This window comes from Macaca mulatta, chromosome 8 (assembly GCF_049350105.2).
Source record: "Macaca mulatta isolate MMU2019108-1 chromosome 8, T2T-MMU8v2.0, whole genome shotgun sequence".
Taxonomy (NCBI): domain Eukaryota; kingdom Metazoa; phylum Chordata; class Mammalia; order Primates; family Cercopithecidae; genus Macaca; species Macaca mulatta.
The window spans coordinates 107,361,137-107,386,258 of NC_133413.1; the positions used below are offsets into that span (position 1 = coordinate 107,361,137).

The 25,122-nt window shown below is 35.9% G+C and overlaps 1 protein-coding gene across 14 annotated transcripts in view; it reads left to right on the forward strand.

Moving 5' to 3' along the window:
• Positions 1-25,122, forward strand: part of CPQ (carboxypeptidase Q) — a 492,586-nt gene that overhangs the window by 310,282 nt on the left and 157,182 nt on the right. For all 14 annotated transcript variants that reach the window (XM_077943878.1, XM_077943882.1, XM_077943876.1 and 11 more), the window contains one exon: positions 4,653-4,764. In XM_077943878.1, coding sequence (XP_077800004.1) covers positions 4,653-4,764 — 112 coding nt within the window. The remainder of the gene's footprint in view (positions 1-4,652; positions 4,765-25,122) is intronic.

A 25,122-nucleotide genomic window follows, 5' to 3' on the forward strand; every position in this document is an offset into this window, starting at 1 on the left:
ACTTTGTAATAGTCCATTGTATGACTATTCCACAATTTATTTATCTATTCTACTGATGATGGACATTTGCGTTTTTTCAGTTTGAGAACTTCTGAATGTGTCTATATGACCATTTTGGTCCATGTCTCCTGGTATGAGAAGTCCTCTAATGTTTACACCAAAAGTGGAATTGTTGGATTGTGGAATGTACATATGTTCAACTTTATAAGGATATGTCCAATTGTTTTCCCTTAATGATTTTAACAATTTCCTGCTCCTACCAGGAGTGGATAAGAATTCCTATTGCTCGGCCTCCTTGCCAAGATCTCATTTGTGTGATTTTAAATTTTTTGCCAGATAGTTGCAAAGTGGTATCTTATTAAGGATTTAATTTACATTTCCCTGATCGGTAATGAAATTGGTCATCTTTTCAAATGTTTGCTGTCCATTCATAATTTCTTTCTGTGAAATACCTCTTTATGTGTTTTGCTTATTTGCTTTTTGGGTCGCTTATCTTTTTCTTATTGATTTATAAGAATTCTTTATCCATTTTGAATATAAATCATTTTGAGTTATATATATTGGAAATGTCTTCCAATTTCTAGCAACTCCTTTCATTCTGTGATTTCTCTTGATGAACATAAAGGCTTCATTTTATGATAGTTAAATTTATACATCTACTATTCATGCTTTGAATTTTTATTCTATTTTAAAAATCTACTCCACACTGTAGATATAAAGATATTTTTCTCTATTGCACTTAAAACGATCATTATATTGTATTTATTTATTTTCCATCTTCCCACTAGAATCTAAATTCAATTAAGGCAGAATATTTGCTTGTTTTATTTATTTCGGTATCTCTAGCACATAGTGGGAACTCAATAAAAATTGTTGAAGGAAACCATGACTGAATGCCAGAGAGCGTGAAATGTTCTTCAGTATCTTGCATTAGCTCATTTTCATAAGAATGCAAGTCCTCTGAGGCTGTTTCCTCTCCCTAGTACTGCCATATTTTTCATATGTCTCATTTTCATCTCATAATCAGGTGGATCCATTTGGACTCGGTGTCTTCATATGCACCAGTAACAGAGGGGCTTGTCCTCAGGCTGCTCTCTGCACATCTTTGATTTCGTCCTTCTACACTCTCAGACCTACAGCTGGCCTGTGGGTGGATGTATGCTGTTGCCATTCTGGTTCCTTCTGCTAGCAGGCTTTCATCCAGTGCATTTCTGTTCGACTGTGGTGTATTCTTCCCCTATTCCCAAGGCCCTCTTCCCAAGGTAGTCAGGGCTAATGCCTACCTCACAAATAACAAACCCTACCTTTCAAAGAACTAGAGTTCCCATTCTGCGTTTCTAGTTGTTTTGTTTCGGCTGCTATTGCTGTTTTCAGAGTAGTTTTTTACTCTTTACTGCATTTGGAAGAGATGGTAGTGAAAAGGAAGTTGGGGTAAAAGAATTGGTCAGTACCTTGAGTGCCTCAGGACTCACAACACAAGGGGCAGATGGGCAGGTGCCCACTTCTCTGTTGATTCTAGGCCATGTTTTTGCTCAAAGGAATCCGGATCTGGCAACAGAGGCAGTGAAGGGACTGTGATATTCCTAGCATTTATCAGGTGATATTTTTCATGAAACTGGGTAGTCTGGTTTTGTTTTGTTTGTCTAAATCAGATCCAAGTTTATTATAACATGCCTGACCCTGACATAAGGGAGATTTTCAGTAGCCTTGCGCGTTGGTATATTTTTCTGGGTTATCTTTTGTGAGGCAACATTAAGGAATGCTAGCCACATTCCATTTTGAGTGAAACCTCCTGTACTGCTATTTTCTAAGTGTATGCAGAAGCTCTTATATTTGGAAAATTCAAGTTCATTCACATTGCTACTGAATTAGCAATAGCTTTTTATTATTACCTAGTTTTAAATCACTAGATATTAAAATTACTACTACTATTTCATTGTTGCCCCAGTTTTTTTTTTCTGATTAAAAAATATATACTGAAATAAGCTCTGATAATCCAAAGAATATGTAATCATTCTTCTATAGCACTATACCAAAGACCTTATCCTATGGAATATTGTTTAGTTTCCTATCATTCAAAAACCATCTTTCCAATTTTTTAACTACTAGTTTAAGTAACATTAAGTAGATTACAGAATGGAGAAAACATAAAGAAGTATGATTGTAAACAATCTCAGTTATTCTGAAAGAAATCTGAAGGATAAAATAATAGCTTCCTTAACTTAGTTGCTCCTATGTATTATCTGAGAAAAAGTTTATTGAAGCACATTTTGACACTTTTAATCCACTGGAACGTCATTAGGAAAATGTTCTGAGAGTCATGAGAATGTTGACTAATTGGGCTGTTTGTCCCACATGGGATTACACCACTTCTTTCTGAATCAGAAGTTCCTGCTATTGCAACATGAATTTTTCTTTATTCTTTATTTTTCCCCCTTAGAAACAATCCATTTGGGTTCATTACATAGCCATTTGTTAGTTTGGGGGATTGTGCTTGTTTGTAACTACAATGAAGTCATACTAGACTGGGTCTGTATGTAAGTCAATGGGAGATCCCGCAGCTGCTCAGTGAATCATTCAGTGCAAAGGGTCACCCTAATATTTTAACCCCAAAGTCCTGCTTTCCCAAAGTAATGGGCAATTTTTATTTTAATCATCAAGAAGATTGGTTCAACTTTGGTTTACTTAGTACATGTTGTGCATACACATCAATCTGTAAAACTTTTTAAAAAATTCTATTGAAGTATAATATTCTCAGAGAAAGTGCATGAATCCTAAGTGTATATGGTGAACTTTCACAAACTGAGTACACCTGTGTAACTGCTACCCAGATCAGAAAGCACAACATGACCAGCACCCCAAAAGGTTTCCCATACCCCATTTTTGTCACTAACCCTCCTCACCAAGGGTAATCACTCTCTTGTTTTGTGTGTTTTTATACTTTATATAAATGGAATTATACATCATGTGTTACTTGGCTTCTTTCATTCTTCATTATGTTTATGAGACTCATATAAATTTTTTCATGAGTTGTGTTTGTTCATTTTCCATTTCTACCTTATTGCTATGGAGTGTCCCGTTGATAAATACAACACAATGTATTCAGTGTTCATTCTATTGTCAGCAGACATTTGATGAGTTTTCTTTTTCTTTTTTTTTTTAGGAGGGTTAGGCCTATTATGAATACTCTGTTATGAACATTCCAGTACATCTTTTTTGGTTAAAGTATACACACACACACACACACACACACAAGTCCTGTTGAATATGTAATGAGGAGTAGAATTACTGGGTCATAGTTTTGTGTATGTTCAGATTTAATAGATAAGCCAGGTTTGCCAGCGTGGTTGAATGTACTTACACTAGCAACGTACAAGAATTCCAGTTGCTCTACCGCCTCACAAATATTTGGCATATTTTGTCTTTTTCATTTTAGCCATTCTGGTCGATATGTATGGAATGTGGTTTAATTGATATTTCCCTGATGATAATGAAACTGAGTATCTTTTTATATGATTATTAGTAATTTGCATATCTTTCTGTGTGAACTGTCTGTTCATATGTATATATATGCTGAATATTTTCTGTTTTTCTGTGGGTTACCTTTTCACTCTCTTAATGCAGTCTTTTGATGACTAGAGATTCCTAATTTTAAAAAAACACTCTCACATATTAAAGATCTTAGTAAATATTTATAAAACTGTTAACCAATGTGTGAGGATCTCAGTAGTGACATGTTTAACTCAAACTATAATTTATTATTTTTTCTTTTATGGTTTATACTTTTTGTATCCAGTTTAAGATATCTTTGCCTACTCTAAATTGGCAAAGTTATTCTATGCCTTCCTCTAAAATCTCTTTAGATATGTAATTCATCTGACTCCATATTTGTATGTTTTATAATGATCAAGATACGTTGTTTTTCAAACCAATATTCTATATACCCCAGCATCACTATACTTGGTTTTTAACTTGTTTGAAATGTGTCCACAAAATTTAGTTTCAGTGAATTTTTTTTATATTGTCTTAGAATTACTAATACTTCCTGACAAAAATTTCAAACCTGTGATGATTTAAAATGTGTAATATAATTTCTAGATTTATTTAATACTAATGTCAGTTGAAATTTCCCTTAAAAGTTCTCCTGTTCAATTGGATCTAGTTTTGAAATCCAGCTATTTATTTATTCAATATCAATCTATAATGCATAAAACAATTTTTAAAAAATATTGTTCTCATTTTCTCATTTAAATCAATTCAATACATGTTTATTATGTTTCTTCTAGAATTTAGGACAGTTAAGAATGTGGTTGACGTTTCGAGCTTCATTTTTGTGTCATTTAGGTTTTAAGCCATATAATAAATTTATCAAATATCTGTCAGTAATAAGCCAATTTCTTTAGTAGTCAAATTATATTAATAAATAAAGGTACAAAGTGAAGATTTTTATTACTATTAGGATAGCCTTAGACCCCTTATATAATTCCTCCTTACCAAGTTTTCCACTAATAATGACACATATCTTTAAAGACATAAAAATAGAAAAGAAAATATAAAAGTTCCATTTTTATATTTTGAATACCTATAAATGTTTGCTCTTTGATGTCATTTTTGCTTAGTTTTATTTTTTGTCTTTTTATTATTTGTTCTAGGTTGTACTGGTCAGTGGACATCTGGACAGCTGGGATGTTGGGCAGGGTGCCATGGATGATGGCGGTGGAGCCTTTATATCATGGGAAGCACTCTCACTTATTAAAGATCTTGGTAAATATTTAGAAAATTGTTAACTAACGTGTGAGAATCTCAGTAGTGACATATTTAACTCAAAACACAAAATGCTTAACAGATTAGTTACCATGGTATGTTCAAAGATCCTCTTGAGGTCAGTTGATTCCCAGAAAAGAAACAACTTATCCTCTTAAAGAAATTTTTATTCATGTGTACTCCAGACATCTAAAGTGTCAAATGTTGTTATCCGCCACTGGGGAAAATGAACAAGCAAATAAAACTGAAGCAAACATAACCACACCAGCTAAAAATATGCAAGGAAAATATGACGAAATGCAAAGAAAAATCAGCAGCACCTCCTACTTCCTTGCCCTTATTCATCTTAACACATTATCAGACTATAAGGACAATGGATAAAGGCCAGGCATTTTTCCATCATAGAAATAAAAGAGGAACCTAGGATAGAAAGAATGATTTCCATTGCCACAATAAGGAATCCAGGCAGATAATTCTTTGTTGCAAGGTCTGTCCCATGCATGACAGGATGTTTTGCAGCATCCCTGACCTCTTCCCACTAGAAGCCAGTAGCACCCTCCCCTAACCTCAAGTTATGATAACCAAAAATGACTCCAGACATTGCCAGATGTCCCCTGCGGGGCCAGGGGAAGCAGTTGCCCCAGTTTGAGAACCACTAATATAAACTAATAAAATTATCTAGGTAACCTGAATACAGGGTCATTTTGTTAAAGAAAACAAACTAATTGGAAATCTTACACTGTATATACACTATGACAGAAAAGATTTTGACCACCTACTTTGTTTTTTATAAAGCATTTTGTAAAACCTGGGCATGTAGGTTTAAAGCATCTCCTTTGTTCTTAAGGCTCTTAGAATGGAGTGGGTAACCTTCACACATACATATACACATAGTTATCAATATAGACGTAATTTCAATATCTAATTTTAGAATTGGGGAAGGTTTGAGAGAGAAGTTATCCAGCAAATAAACCTGAAAATCACACATTCCTTCAGAGAAGCTCTGGGAGATGCTGTGTTAATTCTCTCCTCCTCTTCTCTTAAAAATATTCCCTTGGCTCTCTCTTCTTTCTGTTTCTCATATCAGTCCAGAATGAAGTGAGTTCTAGAGGAAAGCAGGAGAAAGTCAAACATTTTTCCTCTTCAAAAAGCACCGATAATGATTTTGGACATTAATTTTATTTCAGTATGTTCGACCAGCTTGATTGGAAGCACAGTGGTGGAGTAAAAAGAAAAACTTTCTTTAGACCCATTTGAATTGGACTTTAGGTCACTTTGTGCTACAAACTACATTTTAGGCCTTAAGCAAGTCATTTGAATGCTCTGGATTCATTTTCCTCATTTCTATTTAACTGTAAGCTTCAGAGTATTTCATTTGCACTAGATTGGAATAAAAATTGTATCTTCTTTAAGCTTTGAATCTTACTTCTTTGGTATTCAGCATGGGACCCTAAATCACTGTTAATTGAATTGAATTCAATTGCATGGACAAGTGTCAAATACCGTGCAAAAGTGAATTGAGCATCTTTTACTGGTTCTCAAAGTACATTGACTTCAGTTGCTTTTGATAGCTAGTGACCAGTCTCTTTAATTCAGGACTTAAATCTCCAAAAGATTTCTGAAAGTCTATATAAAGATGTGAATAGACCTCTAAAATAAAGAGTAATATTTCTTTTGAGTAGGCGTTATGAGGTACCATAGTATATTGTTAAAAACATAGGATTCTGGAGCCAGACTGCCAGGGTTTAAATCTCAGCTCTACAATTTCTTAGGTGTGTGGCCTTAGGCAAGTTACTTTACCTCTCTGTGCCTCAATTTTCTCATCTGTGTAATGGGATAATAATAGTTCCTATCTCATACAGTTGCTTTGAAAATTAAATAAGCTATTCACAGAATATACTTAGAACGTGGGCTGGGCCAACCCAAGTTATCAATAAATGTTAACTTTTATAACTTAATAAGCATGATTCTGACAGTACCATTTTTTTAATGTAAGAGAAGATTATAATTTAGTTTACCTCCCTCCCGATTAGTGATTACTTTGCCTCCTAACTTTGTATATTTGCTATATTAATGTAACTTTAGGGCCAGTTCCTATGTATCCCTAAAATATCCTTTCCCTTTTCTACTTAAGTCACCATCCCTTGTACGATAGAAACCTACTGACCTCTCCACTTTTTTTCATTTCATACTAAATTTTTAGAAGTCTTAAATTTCTCCTGGTCACTTCTATATCCTGCTTATGTTTAATGCCCAGTATCTACCTCTGCACCTCACTTTCTGTGATTGCGCCCATTGAGTCTTACTCTTTAATTTTGAAATTGTGGATTTCTATTTGTAGGTTGCCTACGTATTTTAATATGAAGAGCTAGTTTCAGCATGTGATGTATGAATTCTGGATGAAAATTGCTGATATACTTGAACTAGAAATACAGCTTTGGGCTTGAGGCCAAGAAATAAGTTCATAATTATATTACTTAATTACATGGAATCCAATCTGTTTAATTGGTAAAATGTGAAAGCTCTGTGGCAATCTCTTTTTCCAAGAAAAATGAGACTCCTTTTGGATGTTATTCCTTGGATGATGTGTCATGCAGCATGTCAGAGTCCCTCAGTGGAGCTTGTTAATTTGAAGAGTTGGTCCAGTGGGGATCTCTGATATTTGGAAATATTTTTCTAAGATTCATCCTTCTGGTATCTTCTTCTTTGTCTTCCCCTCTCATCACTCTTATAGATTCACTTTTTCACTCAAGCCTTCAGCTTAAATTATATTCAATTAATCTAACAGAAGAGTTATTTGTGCTTTGTAAATATAATCAGCCATTCCCGAGTAACCGTCTACAGAAGGCTATTTGCTGTGAAGTGTTGTTGAGTACTTTTCTGTGTTTGTGGTTTACTGGACTTGAAACTGTTTATTTGAAATGTTATTTCCTGGAATGTTCTGGTGTCAGTGCCCAAAGCCTATGGCCAATGATGCTCCAAAATCCGCATTTGGCACTTAGAAAATAAACTACCATCCATCCCAAATTCTTCCAACTGTATCATTTGCTGTGAAGTTAGAATTTTGAGTTTTCAGGTCTAAAGAAATGAAAGATATGAGAATTAACAGTATTACCTGGTTGTTGGAATGTGGGACATATAAGAAACATTTTTCCAGAAAAAATGTAAATGTTGAGCCTCCTGACCATGATTACTATAGAGCTTGAAAGTCTATGTTTTAGAAAAATATTTTATTGGTATGTTTCTTCATTCATTCACTCAACAAATACTTGTGCATTGACTGCTTGTTCATGTATCAGATGCCTTGCACCCAAGAGGAAAGAGAAATGGCCCTTTCAGTCCTTGAAGCAGGAGAGACATTTAATTCAAAAATTGCAGTGAAATTGTGGTTAAGTTCTCTGAATGTAGGATGTACGAATTACTTTGGACACTTGGTAAAGAGACGGACCAACATGGCTTGACTGGGTCAGAGCAACTTCACTAAGATGTTATTTGAACTTTCTTTTATAAAGATAAATAGAAATTCCTGAGGCGAACGGTGCAGAATGAAGTATTCCCAGCAGAGTACAGAGCTTCTAGTTCTGCCCGTCATTAAAAATGAGAAGAAAATTGTTGACAGTAGCAGTCTTGGGATTATGAGGGGAGGCAGGGGTTGTGGAATTACAGGAGAGATTCACTTTTTACCTGATATATTTATATAATGTTAGATTTTTGTGTAATAAGTGTGTGTTACTTCAATAATCAAGCAAAAGCCATCAAATACTCCCCTACCCCCAGTTCCAAAAAAGAAATGAAAAAGAAAAGAGTTTTGGTATTGTCATTATCATAAACACCCTGTTAACAGAAACAACAGGGCAGAGGTAAGGATTTGGAAGAGTTGTCCAGGAGTCACCAAGCTTCTCTGGCCCAGAATACAACCATGAAGACAGCCAAAGGCTTGCCAGGGCTTTGATTCAAGTTCCACTGTAGCTAGAGCTTTATGCAGCCATTTCCAATGCAGTGGGTTCTCTTTTAGAAGTGGGGACCCATCTGGGAAGAAGGTTTTCTTCCCTAAGGCTCTGGTCAAGTCTTTCTTGGAAAAGCCCCAGGAAATGCAATTCAGAGTAACAGAGAAGAAAATGAACAGCCTCCAGTGAAATGGAAGCCTAAAGGGTAGAACTAGAGATGGCTGGAGTCCTGAAACGAATCTGGGACTAGCCCAGACCTACAAAAGATATCTCCTTTGGAAAGGACCTCTCCACTGGGTTTAGCCATACTGCTGGGTATAATAAAAGTGTTGAGATCTAGCACTGACTGAAGATTACTATTGTAAGCATTGTGCTAAGCACTCCACTAAATACATATTCTCCTTTATTCCTGAAAATAAACCCAAGCAGTAGGTAAATTGTGTTATATTCATTTTACAGAAGAGGACACCAAAGCAGAGAAAAGCTAAGTACCTTGCCCAAGGTCAGCAGCTGTTACGTGAAAAATTTAAATCTAGGCAGCCTGATGCCATGCCCAATACTCTTAAGTACTTTATAATATTGTTTTAATGGAACAACTTTCCCAGTCTGTTTCTAGGAACACTTATCCTCAGGATAACAAGAGATATAAAGAAAGGTGGGGACAGTGTCCTATGGTCAAATAAGTTTGGGAAATCCCTCTTGGTAATTTCTGTATTAGTAAATAACATTTGTTGGGAGAGTATTCCGTGGGTATAGTGTACTTTGGAACACAGTACCCTGCGGTATTTTTTGAGGTGGCAGAACTGAGTAAGAATACAAGAATCCTTACACGGATGTGCTTCTGGAAGTGAGTACAAATACCCTTGGATTTGTTTTCATTCTAGATTTTCTAGGCTACATTGGGAGCTTGAGATTACCAGAATATTGACAAACTAGAACCATATGATGATTCCTTAATTGGCATGATAGAGCCTATTCTTGTGTTTCTCCCTGAAGAACACTTGTATCCACCCAAGTGCAAACTCTAGCTGACAACTAACTTTTTATCTGAGTCTATTTTATTCAAAATGAATGTAGTATTATTGGAAACATTTGAAATATGCTAAGGACTCTTTCTATCAGGTTTTTCTATGGCCCCAGATGAACCTGAATTTGGTACGTTTTTTTTATTTTCTAAAAGGAATTTTTATTTTAAAACATTCCATGAACTCTCCCTATTGCCATGTTGGATAGTCTTTCTGCACAATTATTTGGGAACAAAGGAAGGGAGACTAATGGCCCCTGGAAAGATATCCTGTTAAAATCACTGGTCCTCAATATGTTTGGCAAAAAATACATCTGCTTGTGAAACTGTCCAGGAAATTAACTTGTTCTAAATCTTAAATATTTTCCCCAACATTAAATTTTATTTTTATTAATTTAAATGTTAATGTGTAGATGCTGCTTGCTTCTTTGGTTCTGAATTTTGGTCTTGATGTTTTATAATTGTACTTATTGAGGAAAATACCTAAAACAGTAGAAGAATTAGAAACTTGAAGAAATTGTGAAGAAGGATTAAAGTGGCAGATAGGAGGCAGGACTAGCTTGCAGCTCCCATTCTAACAGAGAGAGCAGTGTGTGGAGAGTCACATAGTGAACTTTTGCTCCAAGAACTACCTCAGGAACATACCAGGAAAGCCAGGAGAATCCTCACACCCTTTGAAGGAACTGGATCACTGCTGCAGGCTCCCTGAGATGCCAAAAAAACTGAGTCTGTTTGCTTTCTCAAAGGAGAGGTTCATGGTCTGGGGCAAGTTCTCAGCCCTAGTCACCTGCTGCATGGAAATAGATTTGGTGCTGTTATGGGGGCACTATGGGAGTGAGACCGGCCTTCAGGATTGCAGGCTGCATGGGAGCAGGGTAAGGCCTGTGACTGCCAGCTTTCCTCCACCTCCCTGGCAACTTGTATGACTCAGCAGAGAGGGCCATAATCCCCCTGGGAATATAACTCCATTGGACTGGGATCCACACCCTCACAGCCCACAGCAGCAGCAGCAAACCCTGCCCAAGCAGAGGCTGAACTCAGACATGCCTACCTCTGCCCCCACCTGGTAGTCTTTCCCTACCTGCCCTGGTAGCCAAAGACAAAGGTCATAATCTTTTGGGAGCTCTATGGCCCTGCCCATTACCTGAGAAACCACTTAACCAAGTGTCCCTAGGGCAACTAGGAACACAGCTGATGCACTCTTGTCAGTGCCACCTCCTGGCTGGAGGCCAACCAACACTCTAAACAAAAACCCAACCAAGGATCCTCACACAGACCACTTCACTCCCCTGCTAATTCTATCAGAGCAGGTGCTTGGCATCCATGGCTGCAAGACCTGAAGACAGATCACATCACAGGACTCTTTGAAGACACTCCCCAGTATCAGCATGAAGCCCAGCAGCTCCTCTGGGTGGCTAGACCCAGAAGAGCAAAAGCAATCACTACATTTCAGCTCTCAGGAAGCCCCATTCCTAGGGGAAGAGGGAGAACATCACATCAAGGGAGCACCCTGTGGGACAAAAGAATCTGATTAGCAGCCCTGAATCCCAGACCTTCCCTCTGACATAGTCTACCCAAATGAGACGGAACCAGAAAAACATCTGGGTAATATGAGAAAACAAGATTCTTTTATACCCCCAAAAGATGATACCAGTTCACCAGCAATGGATCCAAACCAAGATGAAATCTCCAAATTGCTAGAAATAGAATTCAGAAGGTTGATTATTAAGTTAATCAAGGAGGCACCAGGGAAAGGTGAAGTCCAACTAAAAGAAATAAAAAATATGATATGGGATATGAAACAAAAAATCTTCAGTGAAATAAACAGCATAAATATAAAACAATCACAACTTCTGGAAGGCAAGAAATGCAAACTGCACTGGAAAGTCTCAGCAATGGAATGGAACAAGCAGAAGAGAGAACTTCAGAGTTCAAAGACAAAGATTTCAAATTAACCCAATCTGTCAAAGACAAAAAAAGAAGAATGAAAAAATTGAACAAAGCCTCCAAGAAATTTGGGACTATGTTAAACATCCAAACCTAAAAACAAGTGGTGTTCTCAAGGAAGAAGAGAAATCTAAATGTCTAAAAAACATATTTGATAGAATAATCAAGGAAAATTTCCCTGGCCTTCCTAGAGATCTAGACATCCAGATACAAGAAACTCAAAGAACTCCTGGGAAATTCATTGCCAAAAGATCATCACCTAGGCACATAGTCATCAGGTTAACTAAAGTCAAGATAAAGGAAAGAATCTTAAGAGCTCTGGGGCAAAAGCGTCAGGTAACCTATAAAGGAAAAACCCATCAGATTAACAGCAGATTTCTCAGCAGAAACCCTACAAGCTAGATGGGATTGGAATCCTATTTTTAGCCTCTTTAAATAAAACAATTATCAGCCAAGAATTTTGTATCCAGCAAAACTAAGCTTCATAAATGAAGGAAAGATACAGTCTTTTCCAGACAAACAAATGCTGAGAGAATTCACCACTACTGAGCCAGTACTACAAAAACTGCTAAAAGGAGCTCTAAGTCTTGAAAAAAATCCTTGAACTATACCAAAATAGAATATCCTTAAAGCATAAATCTCACAGAACCCACATAACAATAACACAATTTTTAAAAAGGTAATCAGGCAACAAATAGCATGATGAATAAAATAGTACCTCACATGTCAATACTAACATTGATTGTAAATGGCTTAAATGCTCCACTTAAAAGATACAGAATGACAGAATGGATAAGAATGCAACCAAGTTTCTGATGTCTTCAGGAGACTACCCTCACACATAAGGACTCACATAAACTTAAGACAAAGGAGTAGAAAAAGATACTCCATACAAATGGATACCAAAAGTGAGCAGGCATAGCTATTCTTATATCAGAAAAAACAAACTTTAAAGCAATAGCAGTTTTAAAAGATGAAGAGGGACATTATATAATAATAAAAGGACTAGTCCAACAGGAAAATATCACAATTCTAAATATATATGCACCTAACACTGGAGATCCCAAATTTATAAAACAATTACTATTAGACCGAAATAGTGAGATAGACAGCAACACAATGATATGGGGGACTTTAATACACCACCGATAGCACTAAACAGATCATCAAGATAGAAAGTCAACAAAATAAAACTGGACCTAAATGATACCCTACAAGTGAACTTAACAGATATTTACATGACATTCTACCCAACAACTGCAGAATATACATTCTATTCATCAGCACATGGAACATTCTCCGAGACAGACCATATGATAGGCCACAAAACAAGTCTCAGTAAATTTAAGAAAATCAAAATTATATCAAGTATTCTCTCAGACCACAGTGGAATAAAATTGATAATCAACTCCAACAGGAACCCTTAAACCCATGCAAATACATGGAAATTAATTAACCTGTTCTTGAATGATCATTGGGTCAACAATGAAATCAAGATGGAAATTTAAAAATTTTTTGAACTGAATAATAATAGTGACACAGCCTATCAAAACCTCTGGGATACAGCAAAAGGGGTGCTAAGAGGAAAGGTCATAGCATTAAATGCCTAAACCAAAAATCTGAAAGAGAACCAATAGACAACCTAAGGTCATGCCTCATGGAACTGGAGAAACAAGAACAATCGAAACCTAAACGCAGCAGAAGAAAAGAAATGACGAAGATCAGAGCAGAATTAAATGAAATTAAAAAAGAAAAAAATAAATGAAACAAAAGCTGGTTCTTTGAAAAGATAAATAAAACAGATAGACCATTAATGAGATTAACCAAGAAAAGAAAAGAGAAGATCCAAATAAGCTCAATTAGAAATGAAATGGGAGATATTACAACTGGTACCACAGAAATACAAAAGATTATTCAAGGATACTGTGAACACCTTTACATACATAAACTAGAAAACCTAGAGGAGATGGATAATATATAGATGGAAGTATACAACCCTCCTAGATTAAACCAAGAAGATATAGAATCTCTGAACAGACCAGTAACAGGCAGTGAGATTGAAATGGTAATAAAAAAAAATTCCAAACAAAAAAAAGTCCAAGACCAGACAGATTCATGGCTGAATTCTATCAGACATTCAAAAAAGAATTGGTACCAATTCTACTATCAAAGGATAAAGAAATAGAGAATCATCCCTAAATCATTCTATGAAGCCAGTATCACCCTAATACCAAAACCGAGGGAGGACATAACAAAAAAAGAGAGAGAGAGAGAGAAAACTACAGACCAATATCCCTGATGAATATAGATGCTAAAATCCTCAACAAAATACTGGCAAACTGAATCCAACAGCATATCAAAAAGATACTTCACTATGATCAGGTGGGTTTCATACTATGGATGAAGGGATGATTTAAGAGATGTAAGTCAATAAATATGATACATCACATAAACAGAATTAAAAACAAAAATCACATGATCATCTCAACAGATGCAGAAGAAGCATTTGACAAAATCCAGCATCTTTGATTAAAACCCTCAGCAAAATTGGCATAGAAGGGACATACCTTAAGGTAATAATAGCCATCTACAACAAACCAATAGCCAACATTATACTGAATAGGGAAAGTTGAAAGCATTCCCCCTGAGAACTGGAACAAGACAAGGATTCCCATTTTCACCACTTCTATTCAACATAGAATTGGAAGTCCTAGCCAGAGTCATCAGACAAGAAAAAGATATCAAGGGCATCCCAATCAGTAAAGAGGAAATTAAACTGTCACTGTTGTCACTGTTTGCTGATGATATGATTTTATACATAGAAAATCCTAAAGACTCATCCAAAAAGCTTCTAGAACTGTTAAATGAATTCACCAAAGGTTCAGGATACGAAATTAATGTACACAAATCAGTAGATCTTCTATATACCAACAGCAACCAAGCTGAGAATCAAATTAAGAACTCAACCCCTTTCACAATAGCTGCCAAAAAAAAAAAAAGGAAAAGAAAAAAACTTAGGATTATACCTAACGAAGGATGTAAAAGACCTCTACAAGTAAAACTAAAAAGCACGGCTGAAAGAAATCATAGACGACACCAGCAAATGGAGACACATCCCATGCTCATGGATAGGTAGCATCAATATTGTGAAAATGACCATACTGCCAAAAACAATCTATAAATTCATTGCAATTCCTATCAAAATATCACCATCATTCTTCACAGAAGTAGAAAAAAAAATCCTAAAATTCATATCAAACTAAAAAAGAGCCCACATAGCCAAAGCAAGACCAAGCAAAAAGAACAAATCTGGAAGCATCACATTACCCTACTTCAAACTACACTATAAGGCCTTAGACACCAAAACAGCATGGTACTGGTATAAAAATAGGCATATAGACCAACGGAACAGAAGAGATAACCCAGAAATAAACCCAAATACTTACAAACTGATCTTTGACAAAGCAAACAAAAACATAAAGTGGAGAAAAGACGCCCATTCAATAAGTAGTAATTTCAATAAATGGTGCTGGGATAATTGGCAAGTCACATATAGAATGAAACTGGATCCTCATCTCTTACCTTACATAAAAATTAACTCAAGATGGAACAAAAACTTTAAGAGCTGAAACCACACAGATTCTAGAAGATAAAATTGGAAAAAGTCTTCTAGACATTGGCTTAGGCAAAGACTTCATGACCAAGAACCCAAAAGCAAATGCAACAAAAACAAAGATAAACAGATGGGACTTAATTAAACTAAAAAGCTTCTGCACAACAAAAGAAATCATCAGCAGAGTTAACAGACAACCCACAGAGTGGGAGAAAATCTTTACAATCTATACATCTGACAAAGGACTAATATCCAGACTCTAAGAACTCAAATAAATCAGCAAGAAAATTACAAACAGTCCCATCAAAAAGGGGGCTAAGGAAATGAATAGACAATTTTCAAAAGAAGATATACAGATGGCCAACAAGCGTATGGAAAAATGCTCAACATCACTAATAACGAGGGAAATGCAAATAAAAAGCACAATGTGGTACCACCTCATGCCTGCAAGAATGGCTATACTCAAAAAAAAAAAAAAAAAAAAAGATGTTGGCAGGGATGCAGTAAAAGGGAACACTTTTACACTGTTGGTGGGAATGTAAACTAATACAAGCACTGCAGAAAACAGTGTGGAGAATCTTTAAAGAACTAAAAGCAGATCTACCATTTAATCCAGCAATCTCACTACTAGGTATCTACCCAGAGGAAAAGAAGTCATTATATGAAAAAGATACTTGCACACTCATGTTTATAGCAGCATGATTTGCAATTGCAAAACTGTGGAACCAGTCCAAATGCCTGTCAATCAATGATGGATAAAGAAAGTGTGATTTACATATATATATATATTTTATATATATATATATATATATAAAATGGAATATTACTTAGCCACAAAAAGGAACAAATAATGGCATTCAAAGCAACCTGGATGTAATTGCAGACCATCATTCTAAATGAATTAACTCAGGAATGGAAAACCAAACATCGTATGTTCTCATCCACATGTGGGAGCTAAGCTATGAGGACACAAATGCATAAAAATGATACATTGGACTTTGGGGACTCAAGGGAAAGGATGGGGGTTGGCAAAGAATAAAAGACTGCACATTGGATACAGTGTATATATTTCTCGGTTGATGGGTGCACCAGAATCTCAGAAATCACCACTAAAGAACTTATTCATGTAACCAAACACCAACTGTTCCCCAAAAACCTATTGAAATAAAAAAAAATTTTTTTAACAATTTGTTCCTTTCCTTTTTTTAATTATGTGTAAAACTAGGTTTATGGCCATGGGGCATCTGTGACTCCTCCTCATTTTCTTTAGAGGATGATCTTCTCATTTTTTATTCAGATATGTTATTTCCTCTAGAGGCAACTTATGTTAGTGTCTGGCTTTTTCGTAAGACCCATGGCAGATACATATTTTTTTTTCTGCTGGGAATTGCTGAGAGCTTTTCCTGAGGTTTGAACACATTTACAAGCTTCACTAACACTCAACAACCTTATGTCTCATTCAGCTTACACAGACATTTCTACTAGCATGTGTAAAAAGACAAATTGTGTGTAAATTGATTTGCAAAATACATCTGTGAGATAAAGATTTGTTTACAATGAGTCACTTAGAATGTGGTCTACCTTTTAGTCTGGATTTGGTATGAGAGGTTCCATAGTCATTGTAGAGCCTTAGCCTGCATGAATATTGCTGTTGTTATTGTATCATTTAGTTAGAATATATAATTTCTGTGCAAAAGTAGATACCACCCAGGGTATACAACATGATGACCAGTTCTTTTCTGTCTGATAGAGAGTCTAGAGGGGTGGCAGATGAATGCTGTGAGAGGGCCCCCTTTTCTACAGCATACTCAGCTTCCTCCCCGACATATGCTTTGATTTGGCCTTAGAAAGTGAAGACATGTGGTTGTAAAGGAAACGGAAGCTTAAGAAATTGGTATCATTTATCCTGGAGAATAAGGGCCATGGAAAATCTTACTAATAGTATCCTTAGTGCCCCAGTGGATTTCCTCCCACCCAAGAATGGCATACATACAAGTCCATGGTAGGGCTGTCTGGAAAACCTCAGCTACCTTATTGCAATGGCATCATCGCTGTTACACACACTTGGCTTACAAGGAGATGTCTTATTTCAGTAAGAAGCTTTGACTGCCCACTTCATGTCAAGCAAATAATGTGGACAGGACACAGTTCCTTGCATCAAGGAGCTCATAGTCAGGTGACCATGGCTTCACATGGATAGAGGCATTTAAACTAGGCCTTGAAAAGCTAGGAATTGGGAAAAGAAAGAACAAATTAGAATTCATGAAAGTACATAGTTTGAGGAGTAGAAGATGTCTTCATAAATCTAGAGCAATGGGTGAGTGAGGAGGGGTGGGAAATGAGTCAAGTGAAGGGCAAGAGTTTGTGAAGGGAACTGGATGCAAAGCTAAAGATTGGAGTTGGTGCTATAGGCAGCAGGCACCGTTGATGATTTTAAGCATGATAGGACTTCTTTCTAAAATAGAGATATCGTGTTGACTATTTTAATTGCTAAAGTACTGTGATAAATAGAATAGAGATATAGAAAAACAGAGTAGGGAGATCCCAATTATAATGAGCCTGGAGAACTACAGCTTTGGAGTTGCTTAGCAAATCTTATTTGCTGTGGTGGATGAGCCAGCTTCTACCTCTCTATGTTAAATATACCAAAGAGGAAGTGATGGGGTTTCCAGGGATGCTGTGTTCTTTGCCTACACACTTCTCTGCATCATGCTAATGCTGCATTTTGTAAAAGCTGTGGTTTACCCAGCTCTGAATGAATTTTGTTCCAGTAAACTTGCCTAAAAACAGAAGTCTGCAAAAAATGAGAAAATATGCTATGAACATCTGATCAGACCTTTATGGTTAACTGGGTTTTTTTTAATTGCCATGGAACATAAGGGTTTAGTTCAGTCTATTCTTAGGCTCCTCAACTCCTGCAAACATTCTCAAAAATAAGCACTAGGAAAAGAATGTTTCTACTGGGTATGTGACAGGATAAAGAAAGTATTGAAGGAAGTTGACTATTGTAAGAGAACTTATTTGTAATCCTGCCAGTGCCCTCCTCATATTAGATAATCATTATTGATGAGCTGATGCTTGGCTCATGTTCTTGCATGACACTAGCATTTTCAGAGTACATGTGACCCAGATCTCACTGATTTTTCAACCTTTAAGTCCTCGTTTCTTAATCCTTAAATAATTCAAAATCTCTAGGTAAGTGAGAGGCAGCGTGAATAGTAGAATAAGTATATGCTGTATGTTAGAACATCTTGGATTCCAATCCTTCTATGCTATCTAGTAGTTGTATTTTCCTGGACAAATTATTTAACATTTTATCATTATTTTATATATGTATTTTGAAACAGAGTCTTGCTCTGTTGCTCAGGCTGGAGTGCAGTGGCACAATCTTGGCTCATTGCCACCACTGCCTCCTGGGCTCAAGTGATTCTTGTACCTCAGCCTCCGGAATAGCTGGGATTTCAGGCACACACCACCATGCCCAACTAATTTTTGTATTTTTGGTAGAGACGAGGTTTCACCATGTTGGCCGGGCTGGTCTCAAACTCCTGGTCTCAAGTGATCCGCCCACCTCGGCCTCCCAAAGTGCTGGGATTACAGGCATGAGCCACTGTGCCCAGCCTGAATTATTTAACATTTTAAATCTCAGTTTTCTCTTCTTTACAATGGGAACAATTTACCTTGAGTGCTTGATAGGATAATTTGAAATAATATAGATAGTAGCTGGTCTCTGCTAAGCCATCAATAATAGTAACCATTATTATCAGATTATAATTGCCAAAACAGCAGGTTGGATGTTCCAGGAGAGGTTATAATCCCAGTATCAACTCTCAGCTCTCGAGTCTTCATGTCTGTATCCCATTGCAAAGTTCAGCTTGGTCAGGGGAATCCCCACAGTGAGGAGGCCCTCATAATAAAGCCCAAATGTGAGTTTGGCCTGGGTAAGCTAAACTCACAAACCTTCACACCAGTGTAGCCACCATCCATGAGTATACATGAGGCTAGTGTATAAGGCTGATTCTCTCCTCACTGTTGTAGTGAAGAGCACTTAATAGATGTGTCATAAATATTATGCAGACTTAACACTCTGAGGACGTGGGGATGCACAGATCATTTTTCCCATCCCTTTTGCTCTCTGTGTGATGTCCTTAACCTAAGTAACAGTGTATAGAGAAAAATTTATAATATTCCTGAGGAGAAGAATAGTAGAAACAGTAAATAACTGTTAAGGTCAATATAACTACAAAATAAGTTGCCGGAGATACAGAAAAAAATCAAGGCAGAGAAAACACAGAATCAAATCTAGTGCTTGCTATTTACAATTTACCCTGGTGCCTGAATTCTCAAGAAATCTTTCTGTTTTTTAATATATTCAAAACCCCACAATTTTCAAGCATTTTCAGAAGATCCTCATGCATAAAAAACCAAGAATGGTGACCACTGATGCTTGTATTATTGTCTTTTCTCTGAAATAATTGCATCTTTTAAAAGGAATATATTCCAATTCTGTGAAGAAACTCATTGGTAGCTTGATGGGGATGGCATTGAATCTATAAATTACCTTGGGCAGTATGGCCATTTTCACGATATTGATTCTTCCTATCCATGAGCATGGTATGTTCTTCCATTTGTTTGTGTCCTCTTTTATTTCACTGAGCAGTGGTTTGTAGTTCTCCTTGAAGAGGTCCTTTACATCCCTTGTAAGTTGGATTCCTAGGTATTTTATTCTCTTTGAAGCAATTGTGAATGGAAGTTCATTCATGATTTGGCTCTCTGTTTGTCTGTTACTGGTGTATAAGAATGCTTGTGATTTTTGCACATTAATTTTATATACTGAGACTTTGCTGAAGTTGCTTATCAGCTTAAGGAGATTTTGGGCTGAGATGATGGGGTTTTCTAAATATACAATCATGTCATCTGCAAACAGGGACAATCCCAGGCATAACCAATCCTTTTTGCTACTGTCATGTGGGCTACAGCAACAAAATGCCTACAAGTTCTTGCCTCTTCTCACCAAGCAGATGAGCCCTTGGTGGGTGGGAATGGGTCTCATTCATAAAAATAAATAAATAAATAAAATAAAAGGAATATATTTAAAATATCATTGAAATTATTGAGTTGTTGCTCTGATTGATGTATGTGGGAAAATATAAGTCAGGAAGTTTTCAAAGGCTATATTTCTGTTCTCATCAGCAATCACCATAGACCCTAGATCCATTTAGCCATCCCATATTCACTTGTCTTAGGCAGTATGTTAGAATAAAGAAATATTTTATGAAGTGCTTCATACTAGAATTACTCCTTTTCTGAAAGAGGGAAGTTTAAATTTATCTTTTATAGTAAAATAATTTTATGTGAGTCATTTCAATGTCATTTTTGGTCATAAATGAAGAGTTTGGTAGAGGAATCTTTGAACTAATTACCTTTCTGAAACCTTACAATATGTTGTTGCAAAAAACAATGGTTAAACTTATAAAGCAGAGATTTTTGGTGAAGATGCAAAACATCTACCTAAGAAAGCCCCATGTCCTGTATTTTCATTTTTATGATCTATAAACATTAATTGAACACCTGGGAGAATGGAGGAGAGAACCAATGTTTATCTCCTATGTGACAGTTACTTACTATGATCTTTTTAAATCCTCAAAGCCACCCTGTAAGGCATGTATTATTACCACTGGCAGGTCATTGGACCTATCTGGGACTCAGTTTCTTATCAGTAAACTAGATGGTAACATGCTTGCAGGACTGTTATATAGATCAAACATAATCTAGGCAAAACACATCCCTATTAGAGTTGCAGAGATGGAAAATACATGGCATATAATGTTAAAGAAAACTGTAGTGGCAGTGCTGCTACTAATGGTGATCATCTCATGGCATGAATTGAAACAGAGCACTTTCGTGGAGCAGTGATGTGGGATATAGAGTGACAAAGCAATGTTCATAGTGGTTGTAATAAGGAAGAACTTCAATAATGTCCTACAGCATTTTATAACAGAAGCATCATTTTACTAATCATAAATATATAACATTTCCTGATTTTTTTAAATAAAAGAATTGGCAGTGAATACTCTTGCTTTAGGACTTAAATGAAGTAGAGTCAAATAAGATTTCTCATCCACGTCTTTTATGTTTTTATTTGATATACAGTCTTGTCTCCCAAGCTATAGTGCAAGGGCACAGTCAGCTCACTGCTGCCTCAAATTCCTTGGCTCAGGTGATCCTCCCACTTCAGCCTCCTGAGTAGCTGGTACTACTACAGGCACGCAGCACCATACCTGGCTAATTTTTTAAATTCTTTTTTATAGAGACAGGGTCTCACTGTATTGCCCAGGCTGGCCTCAAACTCCTGGACTCAAGCAACCCTCCTGCCTTGACCTCCCAAAGTGCTGGGATTACAGGTGTGAGCTACTGTACCTGGCCTCATCCCAGTCTTCTTAAATTGATGTGAAGATGGGAGTAGATTGTTTCCAATTTTAGGATGAACTAATAATAGCAGTTAGCATGCTTGAACAGGCTGTACCTAGTTCTGAGCTAAATGCTGGATATGTGATTCTCATTGAGTCCAGGAGGTAGGAACCACTATTACTCCTTTGACAGATGAAGGGACTAAGATTGATGCACTCACAACTTGCAAAACTAGAAAATCTCATAATTGTCATAAGGTTATTTTTTCTTTGCCTTTTTTTTTAAACTGAGAAATATTTCAAATATTGAAAAATAACATAGAATATCCTCCACCTAGATTTCATAAATGTTAACGAATTTGGATATTTGTTTCAGATCCTTAGTTTAAAAGAAATTAAAAGTGACCAATACAGTTGAAACCTGTTTTCTACCGCTCCACAATCCATTTCCTTCTCCCTCTGCAGATATAACCAGTGTTCTGAGATTGTTTTAAACTTACTCTAGAGTATGTATATAAAAAATGGTATCATATCATTTTTGATTTTGAATTTACATAAGTGGTATTATTTTCTTCCATATTCAAGTTTATCCTTTTGTTTATTTCTTCTATCTTTTTGAGGTAAATGTTTAGTCTATTCTCAGTCTTTCTTATTTTCTAATGTCTACACTTAAGGCCATGCGTCACCCTCTAAGTACTACTTTAGCCGCATTTTGCAAGTTTGAAATAGTGCCTTCAAGTTTCCAAAATAGAGAGTTATTATTGAGTTACTGAGCTCCAGTTTTGTTGCATATGAATTGTAGTGCGGTCCATAGAATATCAACTTTTTGTTATTTATTGAGAGTTAACTTTGGCTCATTACCTGGTCAATATTTTTTAAATGATCATGTTGACTTGAAAAGAAGATATAGCCTCCCTTTGCTGGGAACAGAGTTCTACATAGTTCATTAGAGCAAACTCATTAACTATTCAAAAGTACTGTGTGATTACCAGCATTTTAATCTGCTTCATCTGTCAGTTTTTGAAAGAAGTCTGTTAAAAGGCCCCACTAGGATTGTGATTTTATAAATTTCTCCTTGAATTTCTATCAGCTTAGCTCTATGTAGTTTGGGGTTTTATTGCTTTATACAGTTTAGCCAAAAGACCTTCTTTATCCTTAATAATGAATTTTCTCTGCAAGTCTATTTTATCAAATATTAATATCATAGAACCAATTCTTTTTTGGTTACTTTTTTTTTTTTTTTTTTTTTTTTACTATTCCTTTTCTGACTTACCACGGTTGTTGTGTTTTAGTTGATTCTGGTATAAGTTTAAATATCCAATCTGGCAATAGCAGTTAACAGGGAAGTTTGTCATATTTATCTTCATTGTGATTACTTACAGTTTGTGATTTTCTAACATTTTCTATTAAAGTTGCTATTTTGTTCCTTTTTTTTCTCCTTGTTTGGTTTCTATTGGATTCAGTGGTTTTTCTTACCCTCTCTCCTCATTTTCTCTCCACTATTTAGAAACTTATACATTCCCTTTCTTTTTTTTAGTGGTTACTATTAAATATCACATGAATATTTGTCTTAATTGAATAATATAGTAACCATAGATTGCTTCAATATATCCTCTTCCATGATATATACTATTGTTGATTAGTGTTTTAGTTATGCCTCGTTTATAAACTGTCCCCAGATTTGTTATAACATGGTCATTATTATCTGCTGTGGTGTGAATGTGTCCCCCAAGTTTCTATGTTGGAAATGTAATCCTCAATGCAACAGTGTGGGGAGGTGAAGCTTCTGGGAGCTGTTTAGGTCATGATGGATCTGCCCACATGAATGGATTGATGCCATTATAAAAGGGCTGGAAGGAGGGAGTTCACCCCATTTTCCCCTTCTGCCTTCTGCCATGTGAGGACAGTTTCTCCCGTCTGGAAGATGAATTGTTCAATGTGCCATTTTGGAAGCAGAGACCGGTCCTTAACTTACAGTGCCTTGATCTTGAACGTGTCAGCCTTCAGAACTGTGAGAAAATAAATTCCTATTCTTTATAAATTACCCAGTCTCAGGAATTATGTTATGATAACACAAAATGGACTAAGACATTTTCTGTTTGGTTTTGCCACTTACTAGCTGTATTACCTTGTGAGTTTTTTAGATGTGTGATGCCTAGTTTCCTCATGTATATACTGAGGATCATAATAGCATCTAATTATAGGTTTATTGTGATAATTAGATGAGCTACATCAGTTCCTGGCACATAACTGCTCAGTGAATTTTAGCTGTTATGATTTAGTTAGTACTTATTAGATTGTCAACATGTTCACTGATATGTTTATGAACTATTATTTCTTTCTCCTGGTTCAATTACCTTCTTCCTGAAGTAGGACTCATAGTAGTTCCTTTAATAGAGTTCTGAGTAATAAACCCTCAGTTTTATTTGAAAACACCTTTACTTTGTTCCATCTTTGAATGATGTTAGTTGAATGTGAAATTGTAGATAGCAGTTATTTTTTTCCTAGAATTTGAAAGATATTATTTTATTTTTTTCTGGCTCCTATAGTTGTTCTTGAGGCATCTAATTGTATCAGTGATGATCTGCATTTTCACCACGATTTGTTTGGGGACACTTAAAAAATATATATATTTCTTTCTCTTACTTTTTTTTCTTCTTCAATCTGAGAACTGGGAGCTCTTATGTTTTTGGTTTTTTTTATTCAGTAATGTCATAAGCTATTATTGCCTCAAATATTGCCTTCCTGCATTCTATTCTGTCTTTCTGTAATCCGTGCAGGATAAATCTATTATTTTTTCTCTCACATCTCTCAATCTCACTCTCAGGTTTTCCATCTCTTCAACTTGCTTAACAACTTTCTGGGTGATTTTCTCAGGATTCATCCTTTCAGTTTATTTCTCTTCAGTTGTGTTTTTAATTCTATTTAATCTTTCAATTTAGTTTTTTTTAGCCTGGTGCTTGACATCTGGAGAAGACAAGAATTGGAAAATCAGGACAGTGACCTGACTGTGGCACCCATTGGCATGAAATAATGAGGAAGGGGGTGAGGAGAACTATGAAAAGCATGAATGACATGTTCAGTGATCCTCAATCAGTTTACCATCAAGTTTTCTTTGTATTTTAACCTTTTGTGTGTGTTTTCAAAGGTGTTGTAAAAAACAAAACAACATATAAATTTGTTAAATAATAATGATATATCTCCAGATTTTGCTTATCACAAAAATTTATAACAACCATACTTTAATTTAAATGACCAGTGTTACTGTATCAAATTGGTATTCTTTCAACTAAGAGAAAAGAAATTAAATTTGCCCATTTAGTTTACTTGGGGTACCATCTCACCCATAAAGATATAATTTTTCTATGTTTTTTAGAATACTTGAAACGGGTTCATAGAGTCCCTTTCATGATCATA